The 13910-nt window shown below is 54.1% G+C and overlaps 2 protein-coding genes across 3 annotated transcripts in view; one reads left to right on the top strand and one right to left on the bottom strand.

Moving 5' to 3' along the window:
• The window catches only part of LOC137656083 (uncharacterized), a 534405-nt gene that overhangs the window by 246657 nt on the left and 273838 nt on the right, over window positions 1-13910 (top strand). The window lies entirely within an intron of this gene.
• LOC137645962 (uncharacterized) overlaps window positions 1-13910 on the bottom strand; it is a 119240-nt gene that overhangs the window by 91467 nt on the left and 13863 nt on the right. Inside the window, exon 2 of the mRNA XM_068379043.1 lies at window positions 8761-8923. Coding sequence (XP_068235144.1) covers window positions 8761-8919 — 159 coding nt within the window. The 5' untranslated portion in view covers window positions 8920-8923. The remainder of the gene's footprint in view (window positions 1-8760; window positions 8924-13910) is intronic.

Raw genomic sequence — 13910 nt, 5'->3', positions numbered from 1 at the left:
CCTGTCTTTAAGCAGACCAGAGAGTCGTAAGTATGGCCACAGAATACCCAAGAGGTCTTGAGACAAGGTCTCCCCTTGGGGCCTAGTTTCTTCCACCTCACTAGGAGAGGGAGAGGAAACATCATGATCCAAGGGCTGACTCTCACCACTCACATTCGACCGTTTCCTGGAGGAGACCAATCCAGCGGAGTCAGAGAGGAGGGTACCTGAAGTGGAGAGAAGTCAGGATTTCTTTGACTTCAAGGAAGACCCCAAAAGCAAAGAATCCCTTTTTGACTTCTTCCTCATCTTGCCATACTGCTCCTACTGGGAGGATGGCCACTCCCTACACTCTTGGGCAAATACCTATGCTGCCACCTCAAGCACAGTCAAACCTGCAAAGAGAAAAGGGAAAGTTTTAATGCTTAACCAAAGTCAGTTAATGTGGAGAGACACGTCTGTCTTCGACCATAGCTGAGATCAAAGGGAGAAAGGTATAAGTGGAGGGGCAGAGCTTCTCCATACTACCACTGGTTAACAACCGTACAGTTGTTGACACCTCGTCAAAAGTTTTTATAGGTGTATGTCAACTAGTGCTAATTTCTTCTTCTATTGTAAATAATGTAGGGTTTGCATACATTGTAGGAACAGGGAAAAAGATTTTCCTTACATATGAACACCATTAAATCACATGTTTCCTTTTTGAAATGAGCAAATATATTGGAGTTACAGTAATCAATGAATTATATTGATGTAATATGTACTGTACTTTGAAATATGACAAATTCGGAGATAATTTGTATTTTTCCTAACCATACAAACCTTAGCTATTTACATAGGGCTTACTTTTCGGCGTAGCTGAAATGACGAGCCATTAAGATTTTAACGAGGGTTAACTACCCCCCGCTAGTTAGCCGGGAGTAGGGGAGGGGTAGCAAGCTACCCCTCCCCCCCCCCACACACCTGTGAGTTGTCTCACTTCACTTAGAGGTAGGACTTGACTTGGGGGACAGGGCTGGCAGGCAAACATGTGTAAATAGCTAAGGTTTGTATGGTTAGGAAAAATACAAATTATCTCCGAATTTGTCATTTGTTCCGTAACCGTAATACAAACCAAGACTTACCCCTTAGGAAGGGCGGAAAGTCCCCAGCCTTACTGGCTTTGGCTTTACCCGAGGACCCGAAAACCGAGTGAGCAGCACTCGAGAAAGGGGGTCCCTGCACCTCGCACTCTCCGAAGCTTGCTACGGATGCGCGGCCTACGTAAGTTGTGTGTGGAGGAAGTTGTGACTCGTCCTAGGAAGTTGACCTGGAGTTCTTTAGATAGAAATCTAGGCTAGGACGTTCCCAATACCACCTCGTCAGGGTATGGGGGACGCAAACAGTATCATAGTTAATACTAGGAGCACAAGGGAGCATGGTTTACCTGCAGAGGTTGAGGTCAGCTATGCAGAGACCAGGATGCTGCTTTCCCCAAGGGAGGGGAGAATGAAGAAAGAAGTAAGGGCCAGACATACTCTTTCAATCACGCAGACTAAAACCGGGTAACAATGCCCCCAACCTTCTGCTATCTGTCCATAAAGGAGCCTGAGGTTAGACCAGCTGTTGTGCAGCCACCACAGGGCCAATAGAGAATGTGTCGAAGCTCCAGTGGGTCACGTCCTGCAGGTTGTGGGCTGTGAACGTCGTCTGACGCTTCCACACCCCAGCTTGTAAAACCTGCGTCACAGAGAAGTTTCTCTTGAATGCCAGGGACGTAGCGATGCCCCTGACATCGTGCGCTCTAGAGCGGCGTGACGGAGGAGGGTCAGGATCCAAGGTATGTTGGATAACCTTCCGGATCCAGGCTGAGAGATGTTCTTGGTGACCCTCCTCTTCGTCCTTCCTGTGCTTACGAATAACGCTTGCACCTGAGGATGGACTGCAGCTGTTCTCTTCAAGTAATGCCTCAGACACCTTACTGGGCAAAGTAACAGATGGTCTGGATCACTTGTTACAGAACGAAGACTCGTCACCCTGAAGGAGTCGAACCTAGGGTCCGGCACCCCAGGATTCTGAGTCTTGGCAACAAACTCAGGGATGAACCTGAACGTAACCTCCCCCCATCCCCTTGAATGGGCGACGTCGTAAGAAAGACCATGAAGTTCACTGACCCGCTTGGCCGATGCCAAAGCGAGCAGGAAAGCCGTCTTCCAAGACAGGTGGCGATCAGACGCCTGGCGTAATGGTTCAAACGGGGCTCTCTTCAGAGCCCTGAGGACCTGAACCACGTTCCAAGGAGGTCTTACTACTGACTGAGGGCAGGTAAGCTCATAGCTGCGTATGAGTAGAGAGAGTTCTAACGAAGAGGAAATGTCCACTCCTTTCAGCCTAAACACCAGGCTTAAGGCTGAGCGATAGCCTTTCACCGCTGGAACTGAAAGGCACATTTCCTCCCGTAAATACACAAGGAACTCCGCTATTGCCGGAATAGTGGCATCGAGTGGAGAGATACCAATCCCACGACACCAACCACAGAAGACTTTCCACTTCGCCTGGTAGACTCCGATAGAGGATTTGCGTAGGTGGCGAGACATTCTGTCCGCAACCTGCTGCGAAAATCCTCTCTCCGTGAGGAGATGCTGGATAGTCTCCAGGCGTGAAGATGTTGCAGTGTGGTTGTCTGAGTAGCTCGTGTCGTGGGGGGAGTTCCCTCGGAAGCTCCGTCAGGAGCTGCAGAAGGTCCGGGAACCATTCCGTGTAATGCCATAGCGGAGCCACAAGAGTCATGGAGAGATTGACCGATAGTCTGGTCTTGTTGAGCACCCTTCTCATCAGACAGAAAGGTGGGAAGGCGTAAACGTCGATGTTGTCCCACCTCTGCTGAAAGGCATCTTGCCAGAGAGCCTTGGGGACCGGGACTGGAGAACAGTACAGGGGCAGCTTGGAATTCAAGGCTGTCGCGAACAGATCTACTGTCGGGGAACCCCACAAAGTCAGGACTTTGTTGGCTATCTGAGGATCCAAAGACCACTCGGTACTCACTATCTGCGAAGCTCTGCTCAGACTGTCGGCGAGCACATTCCTCTTGCCTGGAATGAAGCGAGCCGAAAGTGTGACCGAGTGGGCTTCGGACCACCTCAGAATCTCTACTGCAAGATGGGATAGCTGTCGAGAAAAGGTACCTCCCTGCTTGTTGATGTAAGCCACTACCGTAGTGTTGTCGCTCATCACCACTATGGAGTGACCCGCCAGGGTCCGTTGGAACTGTTGAAGAGCCAGGAAAACTGCCCTTATTTCTAGCAGGTTGATGTGGAGGTACTTTCCTGATTCTGACCAGAGGCCTGAGATCCTTTGGTTCAGAATGTGGGCCCCCCACCCTTCTTTTGACGCGTCCGAAAACAGAGTCAATTCTGGGGGGAGGATGAGAAGATCCACTCCCTTCCGGAGGTTCACGTCGTCTAGCCACCACCGAAGGTCCGTCAGTTCCATGGGTCCAATAGGGACCCGAAAGTCCGGAGAATCGGAGCCCTGACTCCACCGGGACTTCAGCCGCCATTGTAGGGATCTTATCCTGAGGCGGCTGTTCGGAACTAGACGTGCCAGGGAGGAAAGGTGACCTAGAAAACGCAACCACGAATGGGGCGGAAGCTCTTCCCGCCTTAGGAAAGGTTCTGCGACCTTCCTCAGCCTTGCTATCCTGTCGTCTGATGGAAAGGCTTTGTGGAGATCGGTGTCTAATATCATGCCTAGATATACCAGTCGTTTCGTCGGAAGCAGAGAGGACTTCTCGAGGTTTACCACGACCCCCAGGTCTCGGCAAACCTCCAGAAGCCTGTCTCGGTGTCGAAGAAGGGCCGACTCCGAGTCTGCCAGGACCAGCCAGTCGTCCAGATAACGGAGGAGACGTATGCCGTTCCTGTGCGCCCAAGACGAAATCAAAGCGAACACTCTGGTGAACACTTGAGGAGCTGTGGAGAGACCGAAACACAGCACCTTGAACTGGTAGATCTTGCTGTCTAGGCTGAATCTCAAGTACTTCCTGGAAGACGGATGGATTGGGATCTGGAAGTACACGTCCTTCAGATCCAGTGTGCACATGAAGTCTTGCGGTCTCACTGCAAGTCTGACCGTCTCTGCTGTCTCCATGCTGAACGAAGTTTGCTTGACAAACTTGTTCAGGGCCGAGAGGTCGATGACCGGTCAAGCGCTTCCAGACCCCTTCTTTACAAGAAAGAGTCGACTGAAGAAGCCTGGGGAGCCGTCGTCGACCTCCTGGAGAGCATCCTTCTTGAGCATGGTCTCGACTTCTGCCCGAAGGGCTAACCCCTTTGCCGATCCCATGGCATAGGAGTTCAGCGGCACTGGATTCGCTGTTAGGGGAGGTGGAGATGTCGTGAATGGGACGCGATAACCTTGGCCGACCACAGACACCGTCCAAGAATCGGCCCTAAGTTGCTGCCACCTGTGCACACAACTTTTCAGGCATCCCCCCACAGGTGGACACGAGGGGGGATCGCCAATTCTAGCGCTTGCGGCCTCGGCCGCTGCCTCTAGGATTCTTACCTCCCCTAGAGGACTTGTCGCGCCTTCTGTTCTTGGTTTGAAAGGGCTGCGGCTTAGACACCTCTGTCTTAGCTGCCGGAGCCTGCTTCGATGTCTTGCGAGGCTGCTGTTGCTGTTGAGGTGCCGGAGGCTTGTAGGGCCGAGATGCCAGGGCCCTCTGGAGGAGAGAATCTTGAGTCGATCTCCTCAACCTCTCGGCTGATCGTTCCAAATCCTTGGGCTCGAGCAGATCCCTCCCAGTAATGGAGGAGTGCCTGAGCCTGCAGACGTCCACGGCGGGGACCTTCGGATGGAACCTCTCTGTCACTGCGTCGCGACGCTTGAGGATCAAGTTAGCCCACAGGTTAGCTACCTGATGAGCGAGGAACTCGATCGAACGAGTGCCCAAGAGGAGGAAGGTCTCCAAAGCCTTCCTATTGCTCTCCTTGGACAGATCCTCAGAGCGCAATAGGATGCCCAGAGATCCCAGCCAAACGTCCAGCCACGAAGTTGCCTGCATGGCACTCTTCGCGACCTTCTCAAGGTTCAGGATCTCCGACGCCGAGAACGTCACTTGCCGGGCGGAGAGCTTCTCGAGAGGAGTTCCCCTGGACAGCTCTTCCACGGAATGGTGGAGCGGAAGGGCCATACTGGACTCCCACATGATCTCAAAGTACCTCCTCTGATGTACTCGAGGAGGTGGGAGGAGTTTGAACCCGGCAGAAGAACGACCGGAGGAGGAGAGCTCGGAGAGCTGGGCTTCGACTCTATCCCTGGCCCCTTTCACCCCTTTCGACCAAGGCAAAGCTGCGCTGGACTTAGTGGGCTTCTGGGTGCCAAAGACTTCGTCTAGCACCGTGTCCTTGCCCTGACGAGGGGCAGTCTCCGGGTCCTTAAACTTGTTGAGCTGCCTCATCAAGCTTAGGACCTGCCAGAAAGAGTGCTCCGACTCGAACTGGTCTCCTCCTTGCGGACTGGCAGCTAAGTCTCCGGTCCCCAAAGGCTCATCTTGGGGAGAAACGTGGACGTCCTCCTGGGGTTTAGTTGGCTCTGGACGTATCCTGGATGACGATTTAGGAACCGTCTTCGATTTAGGAACCGTCTTGGAGTCCTTGGGCTCCCTCCTAGGAGGAAAACAGGACTCCAGTAAAGAGGTCCGGGAGGGAGCATCCTCGCGAGCAATTTCTCTCCGAAGAGGAGGGGTTCCTCCCATTGGTGCCGTGGGAGATAATCCTGCCTCGCTGGACTCTCCTGAGGAAGGAGATAACACGTCCACAGGAGAAGGAGAAACAGCACGCGTAGGAGAAGGGGTAGGAGTCCTCCTAACCGACCTCTTGGGAGCCAACTTCACCCGAAGAGAAGTCACCACAAAGTCCACTCCTCTCCTTCTCTTCAGCGGGGGAGAGCCTGCCGTTGGTTTAAGTCCCATATCAACGAGGGCAGGCTTCACAGCCTGGACCACCGCGTTCATAATATGACGGAACCAAGGCTGGCGAGTAACTGACCCAGTGTCAGTTATTCCCGCTGGATGGAAGGGGATCTCCTGATCCTTCGGAGTGGACACCATGGGGCATGCCTGAAAAGAAGAAGAGGAAAGAGAGTGTTGCATGGACCTATCCGTAGATCCTCCCTGGTCCTGGTCCTGGTGAGAAAACCTACGCTTGCGCGGAGGCGATCCAGAGACTGCTCTGGAAGTCCGTGTCCCTGTCGGTTGGTCGCGCTGATGTTCCCTGCGGGAATGGAAATCACGACGGTCTTCACGCGAATAAACATTCAAGGAATCGCGCACGGGCGATTTCCGAAGCAAGGGCGCACTTCCGCGTGTGGAAGAATGCGCGTGGGCGCGTACGCTCGAGGGCGAGGGGGCGCGCGGGCGAGACGGCGCGTGGGCGAGTGGGCGCGTGGGCGAAAGGGCACGATGGCGCGATGGCGAGCGATCGCGCTGGCTCGTCGGCGAGGGAACACGTTGGCGCACACGTGAAGGAGCACGAAACCGCGCGGGCGAAGGTCTGCGCTGAACGCTAGGCGATCGATGGTGGCGCGTAGGGGAACGCGAACGAAGTCGCAAGCGACTTGGCGAGCGTTTGCCAGGCGAGGAGCGCTGGCGCGTCGGAGAACGCTGACGCGATGGCGAGCGATGTCGCGTGCGTTCAGGAGAACGAAGACGCGAACCACAAACAGGCGAACGACTGTGCGCAGGCGATTTATCGCGCGGGCGAGTCGTAGGCCTGGGGCGATCAGGCTGGGAAGGGCGAGAGCGCTTGCGCACAGGCGAGTGATCGCGTGAATGCGCAGGAGAACGTTGGCGCGCAGCAAGGTTTCCGCGCACATCTGAAGAGGTGGAAGAACGCGCAGGCGAACGCTCGCGAAAAGGAGCTTTAGCTCGCTGTTGTGCCGGAGCAGAAGGGTGCACCGGGGCGCGCGGGCGAGGCAAAGGGTTAGTACCCTTGCCTAAGTCCAGATCAGGCGATCGTGGACGAGATGATGAACGATGGCGCGCAACAGGCACAGGTTGATCAATAGCGCGGCTGCGCACAGGAGAACGATGGCGCTCAGGAGAAAGAGGGCGCGCAATGCGCACATCAGGAACACGAGGGCGCTGCTTCGCAGGAGACCTACGAGAAGGCGAGCGCTGGCAAGCAGGTGATCGCTGCCGAACAGGAGAGCGCTGGGGAATTAAGTCCGAAGACTTTGACTCTGGGGATCGCTTGAGTGCTACTGCACGCGAACGCGCAGGTGGGCGCGCATGGAAACCCTGACGCGCAAGGGACTTACCCACACCGTGGGTAGAGTCCCTTAACCCCGAAGGGACCGGTGCATGCTGGATAACAGAATGAGAAGGCGCCCAAACTGCATCTGCGGCCAGGAACGGAGAAGGCAGGTCGGAAGGTCTGGCAGGCGTAGGGGATCACGAACGATCCGCGGAGAGGTCAAGGGGCGCTGCTGTGACGGGCTGCTCCTGACGAGGAGGCTCCTCCTTCGGGGGAGGATCAGGAGACGACGACCCAAATGAGGCGCCTCCTAACTCCTTATAGGGAGAAGGAAGCCCTCTGCTGCGAAGAGGCCTACGGGCCTTACGTCGAATACGACCACGAGGAAGGGCGTCCGGGTCATCAGTCCTCCGAAGAGGAGTCTCTGTCAGCGCACTCCCCCGAGAGGAAGAGCCGCCTGCAGGAAAGACCGTGGGACTCACCTCCCCCATCGGTGGATCTTCGGAGGGAGGAGGAGGGCCATCAGCAACGTCCGCAACAGGAGCATTATCAAGGGTTTGACCAGACCCGTCGGAAGGGTCGGCCAAAACAGTGTCGACAAAATCCGAAGGGAATACCTCCGGTATTACCGGCGACTGTTTGACCGCAGCCCCCAACTGGATCAGGTCAAACAGGGCTTCCTTGGAGGGCGTGCCCTTAAGCCCCAAGGAAGCCCAAAGCTGAAACAAATCATCATTAGCAACAGTCTGGTCAAATTCCTCAAAATCCAAATTATCCTCCCCCGGAGGAGAAGAGGGAGCTGCCACGCTAAGGGAGGCAACGCCCTCTCCCGCACCCCGAGGTCAGGAAACACCACTAGGGCCTGCGCTACCACTCGGCAGCCTCTCAGGAGAGACCGCTCGAGCGGGAGCTTCGGGGGAGATTCGGGCGGCGGAAGAAGAGTTCTTGGAGCCCTCCTTCTTCAAGGTTGCCCCTGAAGGAGAACGGTCTCTCTTAGACTTCTTCTTACGCCGGCGGCCGAACTTCTCCCACTGGGAGGCAGACCACTCCCTGCACTCACCACACATATTCTCACTATCACACCGTAGGCCTCGGCACTGCGGGCAAAGGGTGTGAGGATTGGTGTCCTCCGCTGACATAAAGGTCCCACAAGGGCGGCCAGCGAGTCCAGGGCACTTGCGCATAACGATGACAAAAGGTCGAGGCCAACTTCCAAGCACACAGCACTAGAAAAAGACAAAAGAAAATTAAGGCTGTCATTAACGAGGACGAAAAACAGCAACGTCTGTCTTCGTCCGAGCCAAACAGTGAAGTGAGACAACTCACAGGTGTGTGTGTGGGGGGGGGGGGGGTAGCAAGCTACCCCTTCCCTACCCCCGGCTAACTAGCGGGGGGTAGTTAACCCTCGTTAGAATCTTAATGGCTCGTCATTTCAGCTACAGTACGCCGAAAAGTAAACCCTATGTAAATAGCGTGGTTTGTATTTCGGTTACGGAACAAATTAATTTTAAATTTGTTTGAAATATACAATAACTGTAAGACTTACCTTAAAAAAGGGACTGAAGAATGACAAGATGATTCGATGGGCCTTGATACTTTTTGTACCAACATTTATAGTAACATCTGTAAGAGCTGCTCGAACAAAAAAGTATGGTAATTGTCGACAGACATGTTCACCCCAGTTATCCCAGATCAAAAGCACCATTGTTCTGTAAGAAAATAGTACATTATACATTGCTATAATTGGAGGACAACAACCAAAATATCACAAATTCTAAAATTAATTGGTATTTTTCATAACTACTGTATACAAATCTGTGTTCTTTACTATATGAGGTAAATAACAGCAAAGGCTGGAAATATGGCAGTTAAAACTTAAACAAGGTAAAAATACACAACAGGGAAGTTACCCTATTGGCAACAGGATGACCGCTCACTATAACCTCGACTGAATTGCAACCGAGAATTATTTTGGGGTGGTGATGTAGGAAGGTTTGAGTAAAGAACTCAGGTTTGTATAATTAGGGAAAATCACAAATTTTAAGTAATTTGTATTTTTCCTAACAGTACTTACCTCAAACTACTTTCTTAGGAGTATCTGGGATCTCCTCCCTATCCAACCAAGAATTTTGCGCAGTCCCTCCTATCTCCGTTTTCCCTTGTCGGGTCCCTGGATACGTGCCCTGAGGCGACCCGGGGTCAGCGCGTGGGTGCGCTACTGGGTTGTTATCGTCAGTAAGCATATGGGTCTCTACCTCGAACACCTGTAAGGCACCCGGAGCAGGATGGGTGGCCAATAACCCGAAAGTAGTTCAAGGTAACTACTGTTAGGAAAAATACAAATTACTTAAAATTTGTGATTTGTTTCAACACGGAGTACTTACCTCAAACTACTTTTTTAGGAGACTTACACTTCAGGAGGCGGGGGTGGACTTAAAAGGCAGGAAGACCCACCACTACCATCCAAGGGCACGGGACCTAGAAAGGCAGCTAGGTCCAGACGACATAAAGACCAGGGTAGGAGAGTTAGGGGAAGCATGCAATAGTCTACCTGTTAGTATAAACTCACCTTTATAAATAATCCAAGCATGGGCTTCCAAAACATCCATCTCTCACATGGGAGGAGGGAAGGTAAGGGAAAGGGTAGCAAGAAAAGGGAAGTAAGGGGGGAGCCTGCGTCGCTCGCAATTACTTCTCTTGGGATACCTGGGGCCGTAGCTCTAAACTTGTTGAAGGGCGGAAATCACTGGTCCAATGGAGGAGGAGTCCAGGGACTTCCTCGTGCTGTCTTTCAGGTAGTGGGCCGTAAAGGTGGACTGCCTCGACCATGTGCCTGCTCGCATGATTTGGCCCACTGCGATGTTGCTGTCAAAGGCCAAAGAAGTGCTAAGACCTCTAATATCATGGGGTCGCAGGGTACCAGGGGACTGCAGTCCCCTCACTAGCGTAAGCTCTCTAGATGACTTGCCGAAGCCAGAAGGAGATCGTGTTCTTCGACACGGCCTTCTTTACCGGGCCTGAGGAGACAAACAGACTTTTGGTGCCCAGCCAGAGTCTGGCTGTCCTTATGAGGTATTTCCTGATCGTTCTCACTGGGCACAGGAGCAAGTCTTCCGGGTTGTCCGAGTGAGGGATCGCCGGAACAAAGAACCCCTCGAACCTCGGGTCTGCAATGACCGGGTTCTGCGTTTTGGCCACAAACTCAGGCAGAAACTTAAAGGACAGGTCCTTCCCCCTTTTCGAGTGCGAGACCTCAAATGACAAGCCGTGGAGCTCACTCACGCGCTTGGCTGAGGCCAGAGCCAGCAAGAACACCGTCTTGAGAGTGAGGTCATCTAGAATATCCTTGAGGGGCTCGAAGGGAGGCCTTGTCAAAACTTTGAGAACCTTGGCTACGTCCCACTGCGGGACCCGAGCAGCGCAGGGTGAACAAGACTGCTCGAAACTTCTGATGAGCCTGTAATCTGGCAAGATGCCCCCAGGTCAATGCCTCTGAGCTGAAAGACCTGCCCCAGGGCCGCTCGGACCCCCTTGATGGCTGGAATGGAGACCCCCAAGTCGTCCCTCAGGTGAACCAGGAAGTCTGCAATCATGTGGACTGATGCATCCAGAGGCCTCTGGTTCTGCGTGGCACACAACTTCACAAGCATGGTCCACTTGGCCTGGTACACCGTAATCGAGGACTTCCACAGATACCCTGACATCCTCGAAGCCCTCTTCCCCGAGTATCCTTCTTTACTCAACAGGCGCTCGATAACCTCCACGCGTGTAGCTGGAGGCACTGAGGGTTTTTGTGAAACCTTCGAAAGTGAGGCTGGTGCAGGTCTTCCCCTACTGGTAGGGGCCACGGAGGAAGGGTGGCCAGATCCTGTAGATCTGCGAACCACTCCCTCTCCGGCCACCAGGGCACTACCAAAGTCATCACTGTTGCCCTTGATTGCCTGAGCCTGTTGAGCACCTGCCTGAGAATCCCGAAGGGGGAAAGGCATACACGTCGAGTCCGTCCCATGGGTGCTGGAAGGCGTCCTCGAACGCTGCTGCCGGGTCTGGCACAGGAGAACAGAACACGGGGAGCTTCATGTTGAGCCTTGTGGCGAACAGGTCTATCACCGGTGAGCCCTACAACTGTGGGACCTTCTGGGCCACCTGTGGGTGTAGGGACCACTCCGACCCCACTACTTGCCCTGCTCTGCTGAGGCCGTCGGCTAGGACGTTTCTCTTCCCCGGAATGAACCTGGCTGTGAGATCGCACAGCTCCCTTGATCTCAATCCTCCTTGCTTCTTTATCTAAGCCACCTCGGTGGCGTTGTCGCACATGAGGGCTACTGTATTGCGTTTCCCTGCTGCCGATGGGCAAATATTGCGAGGGCCTTTTGAACTGCCAGCAGCTCGAGCAGGTTTATGTGGAGAAGATTCTTCTCCAGGGACCACTTTCCCTTTGCTGTCTCTTTGAGCAAATGGGCTCCCCACCCCTCCTTTGACGCGTCCGTGAAGAGCAACATCTCCGGAGGAGTGGAAGCAAACGGCACGTCCCGCAGGGTGTTTGCTCTGTCGGACCACCAGAGGAGCATGTTTCTGTTGGCTGGGGTCATCATGACTAAGGACTTGGGTGGGTCTCCCAGTGGTCAGAGGTCCTTCAGATTCCACTGGACCGGACTCAGCTTGAGCCTTCCCTGAGAAACTAGCTTCTCCAACGAGACCAGGTGGCCCACGAGTCGCTGCCAATCCTTGGCCCTCACTGGCGCATTTGCTTGGAATGGTCGAACTATGTGGTCTAGATTGTCCAGTCTCTCTTGAGAGGGGAATGCCCTTGCTACCTGGGAGTCCAGGACCATCCTCAGGTACGTGATCCTGGTGGTGGGGATCAACTGGGACTTCTCCAGATTGATGGTAACCCCAAGTTCCCTGCAGAACTGTAACAGCTTTGCCCCCTGTTCCTTTAAGGCTGCCTCTGCAGCTGAAAGAAGCAACCAGTCGTCGAGGTACCTGATCAGCCTGATGCCCTGCTTGTGTGCCTAGGCTGATACTACGGTGAATACCCTCGTGAAAACCTGAGGTGCCGTCAACAGGCCAAAGCAGAGGGTCCTGAACTGCAGGTACTGAGCTCCCCACTTCACCCTGAGGAACTTCCTGCTGGAGGGGTGAACGGGGATCTGAAAGCAGGCGTCCTTGAGGTCCAGGGACATCATGAAGTCCCCTTCCTTCAAGGCTGCCAGTACCGACTCCGGCGTGTCTATCTTGAAGGACGTCTTTCTGATGAACTTGTTCAGGGCCGAGAGGTCGATGACTGGTCTCCAAACCCCCGTAGCTTTCTTCACCAGGAAGAGCCTGCTGTAAAACCCTGGGGACGATTCCCGGACAGGTTGCAGAGCTCCTTTGTTCAACATGGCCGACACCTCCTCTTGCAAGGCTGCTCTCTTCATGTGATCCTTGGGGGCCAGCCACTCCGCCCGATGCTCAGGAATCAGAGGAGGAAGTTCCGTCAGGAAGGGAATCCTGTATCCCTCCCTGAGGACTGACACGGATCATGGGTCCGCACCATTGTCCCGCCATGCTTGCCAATGGTATTTGAGGCATCCCCCCCACCTGTGGCGTGGGAAGGTGTAGGGGGACTCGCTTCCTATCTCGTTCTGGGGAGATGGCTTGAACGGCCTTATCTTGAGCCCGAGTACTTTTGCCTAAAGGAGGTCTGGGCTGGGGCACCACCTCTGTGGGAGGGCCACGAGGACTGATGCCCAGAAGGGGAGGAGGCCTCCTGTCTAGCTGGTGGCATAGACAGGTAGGCCCCATCCACAGACGGTCTCCTATGTGGAGGGCGTCTTGTTGCTGGCTGCTTAGGCTCAGCCGAGTCCTTCAGTTTCCCCACTCTCTCCATGGTCTCTGCTACCGTCTGTAGGAGGAACTTGGCCTCTCATTCGGGGAGTCTACGAGGGAGACTGTTTAGAACTGTGTCTCTCCTTCTCAAGATCCAGTTTGCTGTTTGCGTCAAGGACTGGAATGTCAAGAATTTCATCGCCTTGCCCCCAGAGCGTATGAGCTCATGCATTAGGGCATGATTCTCAGGCACCGAGAGATCGTGGGAGAGGTGAAAGCCTGCTAAAGTGTATGCCCACAGGTCCAACCAGGAGGCCACATTGATCATGTCCTGAGACGTGTCTTCCATCATAGTGGCCTCCGCCTGTGAGAAGGCCACGGGGGCAGTAAGGATCCTGTCATCCGTGCTGCCCTGGCTCAAAGCCGCAACGGCTTCTTCCATTGCACGAGGCCCTGCAGGCAGCCCGTCCGGCACATAAAATTTCTTCTGAGTCCTAAGCCTGGGCAGGAGCTTGAAGCACCCTTGGGCTCTGAGGGAGTTCTTGTGTCCCGAGACAAAACGGTTGATGTGGTCCATGCCCAGGGACATGTCTAGAGCCACTGGTAGTGTCAAGGATGGTTTCGGCTGTATAGGGTTGTCCACCATCCTACCCAAACCCGAAAGCCAGGCCTGCTCCGAGAATGGTTTGGATTCATCCAGTCTGTGGTGATGCCGTATAAGGGCTAAAACTTTTCTGTATGAGGATGCTTCATCAGGTGAACAATCTCCAGCATCCACTAAGCCCACTACCACTTGATCCGGCGTGTCGGCCGATTCTTCGATCACGGATGGATCTGTGGGGGCGGTCGTATCCTTGGCATCCAGCCGACTCGACGGAGCGG

The sequence above is a fragment of the Palaemon carinicauda genome, chromosome 1 (assembly GCF_036898095.1).
Source record: "Palaemon carinicauda isolate YSFRI2023 chromosome 1, ASM3689809v2, whole genome shotgun sequence".
NCBI classification, from domain to species: Eukaryota; Metazoa; Arthropoda; class Malacostraca; order Decapoda; family Palaemonidae; genus Palaemon; species Palaemon carinicauda.
Note: the sequence above shows the minus strand (reverse complement) of the source record. Positions and strands in the feature narration are given on the sequence as shown.